The 10,984-nt window shown below is 46.0% G+C and overlaps 2 protein-coding genes across 2 annotated transcripts; one reads left to right on the top strand and one right to left on the bottom strand.

Moving 5' to 3' along the window:
• Window positions 1-221: 221 nt before the first annotated feature.
• LOC123183421 (serine/threonine-protein kinase GRIK1) lies at window positions 222-5,115 on the top strand. The gene is made up of 11 exons (XM_044596233.1): window positions 222-758; window positions 1,200-1,277; window positions 1,390-1,434; window positions 1,515-1,589; window positions 2,166-2,253; window positions 2,380-2,495; window positions 3,557-3,652; window positions 3,952-4,018; window positions 4,342-4,457; window positions 4,536-4,614; window positions 4,726-5,115. The coding sequence occupies exons 1-11, from the start codon at window positions 384-386 to the stop codon at window positions 4,863-4,865; spliced, it is 1,275 nt and encodes a 424-aa protein (XP_044452168.1). The 5' UTR covers window positions 222-383; the 3' UTR covers window positions 4,866-5,115.
• Window positions 5,116-5,868: 753 nt separating this feature from the next.
• On the bottom strand, window positions 5,869-10,709 carry LOC123183422 (ELF3-like protein 2). The gene is made up of 4 exons (XM_044596234.1): window positions 10,104-10,709; window positions 8,413-9,371; window positions 7,485-7,536; window positions 5,869-7,357 (listed from the first exon to the last, which is right to left on the bottom strand). The coding sequence occupies exons 1-4, from the start codon at window positions 10,338-10,340 to the stop codon at window positions 6,305-6,307; spliced, it is 2,301 nt and encodes a 766-aa protein (XP_044452169.1). The 5' UTR covers window positions 10,341-10,709; the 3' UTR covers window positions 5,869-6,304.
• Window positions 10,710-10,984: the final 275 nt, after the last annotated feature.

Consider the following 10,984-nt stretch of genomic DNA (forward strand, 5'->3'; position numbering starts at 1 on the left):
TTTTTTTAATCTGTGGCCTCTTTCTTAAGAGACATAAAAGGTATCGTCCATCAGGACTGTGAAATTTGGATATGTAATGAATATTTTCCTATAAGAAGAGGACAATGAAATTCATGGCAAATCCGTCGTAGTTCATTTTTTCCAGAAAATTGCTGAGCTTGCAAAGTAAATTCGCCGTAACGTCAATATAAATTGCCATGAAAAACGTCAGATTTGCCATGGTTTTGCCCAAATTTTGGCAAACAAAAACGAAATTCCTTGTCTTTGGTTTCTTTCCCCTCGCCTCGCCCTCTCCCCTGCGCCCAGGCCAGGCTAGGGTTTCTTTCGCGCCAGATCCGCGCCGCCGGCCGTCCGTCAAACCCCACCCATTCAGACCATCAGGGATGGCGGCGGACATGGCCGGCTGCTGCTGCTTCAGCTGCTTCGGCTTCCTCAGGAAGCTCCACCACCGCCCCGCCGCCGGAGACAGCGACGGCGCGCCGTCCAAGGACCTGCTTTTGCCGTTGCCGAGGTCCAGCGACGACGGCAGCTTCTACGCCGGGGACGACCCCGACAACAGCAGCAGCTTCCTCGGCGACGAGAGCAGGAGCTTCTACGAGAGGGAAGAGGAGGACTACCTCCTCCGCCAGAGCGACGGCGACGGCGACGACGAGCCGCCCCGCAAGCGGTCCGAGGACATCATACTCTCCCGGGCCCGGAACGGCTTCGCCTGCAGGGACAGCCTCGTCAGGGACACCAGGAAGCTCTTCCGCTCCGAGGTACCCCCTCCCTTCAGCTCATTACCACCAACAATTCTGTTTTTTTACTACTTCATTCATTTCATTTCTCCAATGGTTGTCCCTACAAATAAATCCTCCCGCTCCGTTGGTGAATTTAGCGCGCGCCGAGTCGTTGTGAAACAAGCAAACACGAGCCATGCTCCGCTGAGCGTAATTTTAGTACTCCCTCCGTCCAAAAATACTTGTCGGACAAATGAATGTATCTAGATGTATTTTAGTTGTAGATACATCTATTTTTATCCATTTCTCCGACAAGTATTTTGGGACGGAGGGAGTACAATGGATTATTTCTAGCCAAGAGTACAATGTGGCCATCACAATGGTTCAAGGCTTTTGTATGAGAGCATTCTTTTTTTCCTTTTTATCTTTTGAATTGACTAGTATAATCACTTCCCTCTTCTCCTTTTGGCATTGTCTTAGGACGAAACAACCGGCTGTAAGATGATCAACCAGTATGTTCACCTGGGCAAGATTGGTGCTGGGAGCTACGGCAAAGTGGTAACAACAACGGCAGACCTCTGCTTGTTACCTAAGTGTGCTACCTATTTATCTACTACTACCACTTCCCTCGCTGATTACTTCTCCTTTGATTTCATTCTAAACAAACAAGGTTAAATACCGAAACATCAAGGACGGAAGGCTATATGCAATAAAGGTAATTTTATTCGACATTTCTGTCTGCGCCCACTGCACAGTGCGATCCATGTCTACTTGACAGAACTCTATCTATTTCAGGTGTTGAGTAAACACTACATGTTGAAAGTGCGTGTTGTGCGGTCAGAAACGGCCATGACAGATGTTCTTCGGGAAGTGAGTAACTTTGTTAAACTAGTATTTCCCTGTATAATACTTGTCACTTTGCTGTGTTGTTATGGCGTGTGCAATGTTCTCTGGGAATGTACTTGTGTGAGCTTTGAAGATATAAATACTGCATGATCTATTTAACATTGTTTAACCAAGTTGATCATACCTTGCAAATCACATTCTGTTAGTACTTTCTCTATAGGCACACATTATTTACAGCCACAGAAGAAATCTATTTGGGAGTGTGCACCATTTAGTATGCGTCTTTTTTTGTTTATTTCAATATTACCTGTGACCATTTTCCTTCGCTTTAGTTTCACTGGCTCTGATGTTTGTTATCAAGAAGCTGAATTGTGCTCAATTTGCCTTGGGATGCTTCAAAGGATTTTGCCATACCACTATATTAACTGTACTAAAAAATTCAGTTATTTTTCTGTCAGAAGGCGGAAGCATGTTATTAGTAGCATTTGTCAAATGTTGCATATATACAGTGTACCACATCCTGATTTTACTTGAGAATCAACTACCTTATTTGTTTTCCAAGTTCTCTAATTAGCCACCCTTTTATTGCATCGGATACAGGTATCCCTCATGAAAATGTTGGATCATCCCAATATAGTAAATCTCATTGAGGTGATTGATGACCCAAACACAGATAAATTCTACATGGGTATTTATTGATGCTCTCATTGTTTTGCTTTATTATTCTAACATGGCGCTATTTTAGCTGGCTTGTTGTCATCTTTGTCGTTATTTTACACGATTGCAATTTACTCTTTTCCCTTCCCATTGGCAGTTCTTGAGTATGTTGAGGGGAAAATGGTGTGCGATAACGGTATAGGTTTAGGAGAAGCTACTTCCAGGAAGTACTTGCGGGACATTGTCTCTGGTGTTATGTATCTTCACTCTCATGTAAGACTTTTTAAACTTTTCACCAAGGAATGGTTCATCATGGTTAATTCTGTGCTAATAATATTATAACAGTGCCTATTTCATTAGCACTTTGATCATGTCAAATAGAAATTTCAACAAAGATATTTGAAGAGCTCTAAGTTTGTTAGACAATGATTATTTGAAGCAGCATGTTTTAGCTTTCGCATATTTTTTCCCTTCCACTGAACCTAGTTATGTTGGCGTGAAGCTGACCAGCAAGCTCAAATGGTCGGCGTAAATTATCTTAGTAGACAGATTTTCTGTTCATAGTGTTAAACTGTTAGTCCATGTTTGCTTAGCTACTGACTGAGTTGTTCTGTTTCCGAGCTACCTGATTGCACAGGCAAACGTTAGCGTGGGTTTTATAATCAATGCTCACCTCATGCTTTAGGAAGCATCATATATCAGTCAAATGTACTGACTTGCATATGAATAGTATGCTTGCTGCCTTCGTACGAACGTTTAGGGTTGAGCTTTCAGCTTCCATATTTCTTAGTACAGTGCTTGGTTGTTGAGTTTCTTGCAGAGAAAACCGGAGCCCTATTTAAAGCCAATGATAGAAAACAGGGGAGATGTGAAACCTGCTTTCTTCTAGAGTATAATGCTTGTGTTCTTGTTTATGGTTTTATATATGCTTTTCTGATTGTATTTACGTATAAATGTGGCATCTAATAAATAATTAGGGTGGCGATATGCATCAAAGCATGATGTGTCTGTTGCCATATGAAGCTCACTTATTCGTAGTTGGCATATTCGGATATTCCACCGTTGAATTCTAATTAAGTATATGTGTTTGTGCACACACTTTGGTACATAATGGATCGTCGGAATAGGTTGCTACCAAAAGTTTACATTCCATGTCACAATTTTTTCGCTTCTTAAGCAGGTGTTTGTTGATGTTTCATGTTCCCCTATTTTCACACATTTGCACGCTTTCATGGATATATACATGTGGTTCTGGCTGTTCATTTGCACTATATGTTATGCATTTTGCACTGTGTGCTTGATACAAAACTTAATTTTCTTGTGTTTATATGCAGAACATTATTCATGGTGATATTAAACCGGACAACCTCTTGGTCACAAGTACTGGCAATGTGAAGATAGGGGACTTCAGTGTTAGCCAGATATTTGAGGTCCTCTTTTAATATTGTAGTTGTATTTTTTATTTATTCCAGTAAGTTTATTCTCACTGGCAGGGTAAAGTGTTTGAGTCTAGCAAAGTATAATCTTGGGCTTCACAATTTGTTCTTCTATAAAATCTGAGATTGCAAATTGCGTACGCGAACGATATCGTCACTTACTCTGGGAATTTTGAACATTAGTCGAGTAGACAATGTAGTCTGATGATTCAGTGTTGTTAACCATTTTTAGTAGGGTTGTCGAGCCTCCTAGCTTGGTGCTTTACACATTGTGGTACTTGATTATGCTGCAGGATGACGATGATATGCTTTGGAGGTCTCCAGGTACTCCAGTTTTCACTGCACCAGAGTGCTGTCAAGGTACAGTTACATGACTTTGATTTGAGTTATAGAAGGCGGCACGCACAGTCAGCCAGTTACCAAAGTATCCATCTGAAGTACAACACCAGTGGTTTTTGGAATATTGGTAGCATGGTGCTGTAGGTGTTTCCACAGCTAAATGATTGCACAACTACAGCAGATTGAGATAAACAAACCCATAGCCCCAAACAACTGTAAGCAACAAAAGGGCTTGGGTTGTGGGTGTGATGCCAATAAATATAAGAAGTTGCTAAAATATTCTCTGGCCATGGCATGAGCTTGCTTAATGTAATGAACAATTTTCCGCCTCCCTTCCGCTGCAGGTTCAGCCTACCATGGCAGAACAGCTGATACATGGGCAGTCGGCGTTACCCTGTATTGCATGATCACCGGGAAATATCCATTCCTCGGAGAAACTCTGCAGGAAACTTACGACAAGGTGCGAAATATACGTTACTCCCTTCTCAGTTTACCTACCGCATAGACTCACCAAGGTCGCTCTGCTGCTGTGGGACAGATCGCCAATGATCCGGTGGAAATACCCGGCGACACGAGCCCCCAGCTCGCCGACTTGATGCAGAGGCTGCTCTACAAAGGTGTTCCTTGCTGGGTTTTTTTTTATTTTGCAATCATCCAATCTGGGTCTCTATGCATCGGAAGGTGTGCTTGCTGTGTTAACAGTGGCGTCGTTTGTGCTTTCCTCGCAGATCCGGGACATCGTATGACCCTGCAGGCCGTGGCCGCGCATCCCTGGGTCGCCGGGGCCGAGGGCCCGGTCCCTGAGTTTGTGTGTAGGTGCGGTTTCGGTCGCAGGAACAGGAGTGATTCGCAGGAGGCGGTGCAATAACAGAGAGCCCGCCTTTTTGGTCATTGCTGTGGTGCTAGCCTAGTAGTGTGTGTGTAGATATAACAGATGAAGTGTGTCGTAGCAAAACAATCTTTGTGTTTTGAGTTTTGGGTACAGAATAGAGCGCCAGTCGATTCTTTTTTTTTATCGCAAGCTTTACGCACATCGCCTCGTGTCGCGGCGGCGATTGTTTTATTCTTGTTGAATCAATCCAATATAGTGAGAAAGCAGATGCTCCTTTTTTTTTTTCCTTTTTTCTTTTTTTAATGGGAGCAGATCTTCCTTTCTAAGAGTGTTTTTATTCCATGGGTGAATTTTGAATCTGATGTGTAACTAATGTGTTTTTCATGTATATAAATGACTTGAGAAGCTACAAACTAGTATTATTATTGTTAGGTTGGAATAAGAATCGCGCCCCCTTTCACTAGAAAATAATAAATGACAGAACAATTCGTTTAGTCTACATCTGACCTGTCATACAAATCAAAATGTGGTAACGGTGTTTGGAAGTTGTAAAAAATTCTCAAATACAATATGCTACTTTCAGCATTTGCAAATCCAAGTTCAAACGCAAATATAAAACTGTAACAGTAAGGGATTGGCTCACTTCCTGGGGTTGGCAATAATCATCTGGCAGGTTGGCCCAATATACAAAAATAAATAATACAGAACACAATGGGCAAAAAAAGAAACATACCAAATTTCTTTTATAGGGCTTCTTTGATTCAAAGGATTCTCAAAGGAATTTTGGAGGATTCTAATCCTGAGGAATTTTTCCTATCTTGGTTGTTTGATTCGTAGGATTGTAAACCATAGGAATTTTTCCATAGGATTCATTTTGCACTAGATTTCATAGGCAACATCCCATCCACTCAAACCTCTTTAAAAGAATCCTGCGTTTTTTCTATGCACAATCAAACACTCGTACAATCCTGTAGGATTCAAGACGACATTCCACTCTAATCCCATGTTTTTCATATTCCCGCGTTTTGAAAATCCTACGAATCAAAGAGGCCCATAAGATATCAGCAGGCAATATAGCTGGACATACATAGATAATACAGCAGAGCCATCACTCCCAGGTTTCACTTCTTTTTGCCTGAGACATACATACACCTAACACTAACAGTTACAGTTTTCATTCTGGCATAGTAGATAGATAGATAGATAGATAGATAGATAGATACAAGTCCTGCTTTGCCCAACCAGCACTCATTCTGTTCTGGCCTTCATACAAGTCCTGCTTTGCTTTGCATATTTACAGTCGCCAAAAATTCGCTTTTACCGACGCAGAGGGACAAATATATATAGGAATGCTATTTGCTTGCTGCCTGCCTGCCTGCTCAAAAATAACAACATACTCCCAAGCTCTAATTGGCTAAGCTTTCTTCCTTCCTTTCTTTCTTTGTGCCGGCCAACCACCGCATGCGGTCGCTCTGTCACGGGCCGTTCTGCTGCCTCTCCATCTGGATCGACCGGAAGATGCGCGCTGCCGACTCCGACGCGGTGCGCGCCGTGTGCGGGACCACCCGGATCACACGGGCCGCTGCCGCCACCGGGTTCTCCTGGCTGCCCGAGGAGACCTGGGGCTGCTGGGCCGCGTTCCCGTTCCCGGCTGACGACGTAGGGAGGGGTGCCGCAGGTGCGGCCGCGGCAGGGCCCCTCGCCTCGCCCTGGCCCTGCTGCCTGTCACAAGGGCTGCTGGCGGCGCTGCTCCCTTGCAGCTCGCTGCCGCGGGACGAGTGGAACCTCCAGACGCCGCCGGCCGACACAGCCTCGTTCCTCATGTCGCACGAGCTCCTCGAGTGGTGCTCGATGTGAGTGTTGGGTCGCGCTGCGGCCACGCGGCTCACCTGCTCCACTGCAGAGGATGAGACCACCGGGTTCATCACTGGCACGCTGAAAGGCGGGAAGTACATCGGAGGCATGGCTGGTGGGCCGCCGACGCCCATGTGGTGCGGCTGGTGAGGCATAGGGATGCCGTATGGAGAATTCATGAATTCCCCAGCTGTAGATGGCAGGCTCAGAGGAGCACAGCTTGCGTAAAACGGGGCCAAGATGCTTCCTGCCGGGGGGCATGGCCCTGTGTATGGTTTGTAGACGAACCCTTCCGATGGAGACATGACGGGAACGAGCCACTGATTCTGAGGCGGAGGAGCACACCAGTTGTTCTGCTTGTTGTCGGGAGGAGCAGGCATAGCAGGAGGGTTACTGCTAACCGCACCGTTTGATGCAGCTTGGTTCTCATGCCGGACCTCGACTACATCATTGTCTTGAGATCGTGAAGCCTGGTTTCCTTCAGTGTTATCTTTCGAGTACTCCGCCTGCTGCAGGGTAAGCTGTGCATCATCGTCGTCTTTGCTTTTAGCTGATAGAAGCTGCTTTTCCACATTGGCTGCAGCCGTCTTCTTCTTGCTTGTCACCAGGGCACTGCCAAGGCACGGATCCCCTTCAATAAGTAGGTGTGGAGATGCTGCAATCAACTTCTGCACCTGCTTGCAAGCACATACATAACATGGCTATATCAGCATCCCAACACAAAATACATCAATAAGCTAACCACCCGCTTGTGGCGAGTAAGAATCACAGGCTACTATATATTTGGTGGCGCAGACTCACTTTGATCAGTCGATGCAGCTCGAACACTTGGACAGCAAAAACCCGCTGCTGACTGTATAGAGTTCAAAGAAAAGTGATTAGAAAACAAGAAAGGAAGTTATAGTGATTAAGAGAGATAATCCCTCCTTCCAGAATATAAGGTGCATCAGTTTTCGTGCAAGTCTAACTTATGTATGTTTGACCAAGATTATAGAATAAAATATTGACATCTACAATACAGAATAAAATAAAATACAAAAATACTTTCCGTCATGGATCTAATGATACAAATTTGTTATTGTATATATTGATACTTTTTTCTAAAAACTTGGTCAAACATGCACATGTTTGACTTTTGAAAAAACTAATACACTATATTTTGGAACGGATGGGAGTACTACATTTAGGGCTTCTTTGATTCAAAGGATTCTCAAAGGAATTTTGGAGGATTCTAATCCTGAGGAATTTTTCCTATCTTGGTTGTTTGATTCGTAGGATTGTAAACCATAGGAATTTTTCCATAGGATTCATTTGCACTAGATTTCATAGGAAACATCCCATCCACTCAAACCTCTTTGAAAGAATCCTGCGTTTTTTCTATGCACAATCAAACACTCGTACAATCCTGTAGGATTCAAGACGACATTCCACTCTAATCCCATGTTTTTCCTATTCCCGCGTTTTGGAAATCCTACGAATCAAAGAGGCCCAAGCATCAGTCTGTCAAAAAGGAAAAGAGATGTTCATAGAATGCACATGACAAATGTCCATGCGTGTTTGTGTTTGCACGTGTACAGTAGGGTGATTTGAGATGATACAGAATGTAGAAATGGGAAGATCTAATCCGCTCGACTGCCTGGCTCATTTGCTGAGCACCAAGCTTATGTGCACACAAACCTTTCAAAAACACGAAGACAGAAAGGACAAGACCTAAGTGGTGAATGCTTACTTGACGATAGCTCTTCTTGCTTTCCAGAAATGCTTTGGACCAATAGCACCGACAACATCATCTGGAGAGATCTCCAGATCTGGCAGAGATTCCACAGAGGAATCCGAGGAATCATCCCTCTGCGCATCGTGATGTCCGGTTGATCTTTTTCTCTTTTCACCAGTCTCTCTTAGGCCTTTCTCCGACAGATTAGAAGCGCCGTTGCATGCGACGTCAGTAGAGTATGGCCCATTTCCAGCCTTTGGAGCATTCTGAGACTCAGCAGCATTCTCATTCCTTGTTCTAGCCTGATGCCCCTCGTTTCGGGAATGTTGCTTATCAGAAACATTTATACTGCTCGTCTCTTTTACCCTACTATACGAAGAGCCTTTGTCGTCTCTTTTACCCATTGTCTTCTCTGCAGAAAATTGAAATGATGAAGTCCTCTCTTCAGCTTCCAAAAAGTTTGTCGTTGTGTTTGCTGGTGCTTTGTCCCTGATAATACTTGGAGAGTCCATTGCTCTCGTGTCCGACGCGTTCCTTCCTTCCAGGTACCTCTTGTCGGTGTTGGGAAATTTTGCAGTTGGTTTGGACACTGTAGGCCCACTCTTATACGGACTTGTAGCTGGGAAGGGTGTGGAATTCTCTTGGATCCTCACTTCCTCATGGTTGGAACGAGGGCGCACTCCAGAGCAGAAGACAGAAGGAACCGTAAAATCATCATCGTTAGTCAACTTCTTCCCAGAAGAATTCTTCGTGTTGTTGTTGTTGCTGTTATTGTCTCTACGCTGTGAACTACTACACTCAGCAGTCGATCCTGCAGCATAGGCGTCCTTGCTCTTAAGCTGGGTGGAAAGCCTCCCAGATGTAGCATGGCCGTCCCGCCCACTCGAGTTGGTCTTGATGTGTTCGGGCAAACGCACAGGTTCGTTTGAAGGCACACAAAATGATGGAAAGAGAGGTCTGTCGATCCCACCAATCTACAAGAAAAAGGCACAAGTTAGTAATAAGTACTTTAAAAGAATGTACTCTAGGATACAATTACAAATGAAGACATTGCCCAGTCATGTCTCACTAAAAACTCATCGGTGCAAGCAACTTGAATTAGTCGTGGACATTCTTAATTTAGAACAAAATCAGATAAGTTTGTCTGTCAAACAGTAATATGTAGGCTCCATCTCATCATCTTTGTTGTGTGCAACTGCAAACAGAAGTGACAGACAATCTTCCAACTCCACATCCCTGATGCCACTCGTGGGAATCATCAACGCTGTGCCCGGATGCGCCCCATAATCGTCACTGCACTAGCGTTCAGAAAAGAAAACTGCCAAACTCCGGAAAGCGATAATCAACGGAAGGTATCTAACAGATAAAGAACCAGTGACCATTTCCGGTCGCCTCTGTCAGATACCCGACAATCACTCATCGAGAGTCAACCATACGTACATAGTAAGCATCTCACGGCACTGGTAATCATACAACCATGCGTGTGTCTAAATTCGCATACATACATACATACATCAAAAGAGCATGAATAGAGCGGCAAGGCGAGACGACATGGCAGCCAAGCCAATAGAGGCTAGTCTAGCACTGACACTGTGAAGCCCCCACTGCACTGCTGCTGAAGTAATGGCCGGCGGCCATGGCAGGTGGCATCTAGGTTTTCAATCCAATCCAATCAGCGGACAGGCTAAAAATAGTGAGAGGGATACCTGTCCGGCGGAGGCGGAGGAGACGGCGGCGTAGCTGGCGGCGGGGCGGTGGGCGGCGGCGGGGGCGGTGTTGGCGGCGAATCGCTGGGAGGGGACGCTGAACTGCTCGTAGAGGGCCATCTTGTTGCGGGGCGGCGCGCGCGGGCCGCCGCCCTTGAGCGTGGTGTCGTTGACGTGGAGCCTGGGGAAGAGCGGGCCCATGACCTTGTCCTCCCCGCCGCCGCCGGATTTCCTCATCGCGGCCAGCTAGCTAGGACGCCATCATGCGCGCTCGCTCGGCCGGGGGAGGGAGGGAGAGGGGACGGAGAGGAGAGGAGATCTCCGAATCAAGAAGAGGAGGAGGGGAAAAGGGCGGATTTTTCGGGGTCTCCGGACCGGGCCGCGGAGCACGGGGGCAGCGGGATTCGGATCGGTTGGGGAGAAATATCTGCCGGCCGCGGCTCGGGGACGGAGGCGGAGGAGGGGAAAAGCGGAGGAGGAGGAGGAGGAGGAGGAAAGGGAGAGGTGGTCTCTGCCTCTGCTCTGGTGAGGTCGTCTGGTGGAGGAGACGGCCACGCCCACCACCACCAACAGTGTGTGTGTGTGCTGGGGCTGGGGCTGGGGCTGGGGCTGGGATGACATGGGATCCTCATCCACACACAACACCAATTGTATCCTTTTTATGCACAGGCAGTTAGTATGATTTTGGGTTTGTTTTGGGCCTATCTGGGCTGTTCGGGGGCTAATATATATATATAACTATTCATGCCATGTCGGCCCTCGTGCCCAGTCTCGCGGCCCAGGCACAACCCTAGACGGGCCACGTGCTGGCACTACCCGCCATTATAAATGTGTCGGGCTAGGCCCAGCATGGGTCGGGCATGTGGGTTATCAGGCCAGCA

Source organism: Triticum aestivum, chromosome 1D (assembly GCF_018294505.1).
Source record: "Triticum aestivum cultivar Chinese Spring chromosome 1D, IWGSC CS RefSeq v2.1, whole genome shotgun sequence".
Classification (NCBI taxonomy): domain Eukaryota; kingdom Viridiplantae; phylum Streptophyta; class Magnoliopsida; order Poales; family Poaceae; genus Triticum; species Triticum aestivum.

Bases quoted from the DNA above. Each gene is read 5' to 3' on its own strand.
- LOC123183421 (XM_044596233.1), top strand. From the start codon at position 384: ATGGCGGCGGACATGGCCGGCTGCTGCTGCTTCAGCTGCTTCGGCTTC. The intron at 1,590-2,165 runs GTGAGTAACTTT...CATCGGATACAG, and splicing joins TGACAGATGTTCTTCGGGAA to GTATCCCTCATGAAAATGTT. The intron at 2,496-3,556 runs GTAAGACTTTTT...GTTTATATGCAG, and splicing joins TTATGTATCTTCACTCTCAT to AACATTATTCATGGTGATAT.
- LOC123183422 (XM_044596234.1), bottom strand. From the start codon at position 10,340: ATGAGGAAATCCGGCGGCGGCGGGGAGGACAAGGTCATGGGCCCGCTC. The intron at 9,372-10,103 runs GTATCCCTCTCA...TTTTTCTTGTAG, and splicing joins CCTCCGCCTCCGCCGGACAG to ATTGGTGGGATCGACAGACC. The intron at 7,537-8,412 runs GTAAGCATTCAC...AACTCTATACAG, and splicing joins GCAAGAAGAGCTATCGTCAA to TCAGCAGCGGGTTTTTGCTG.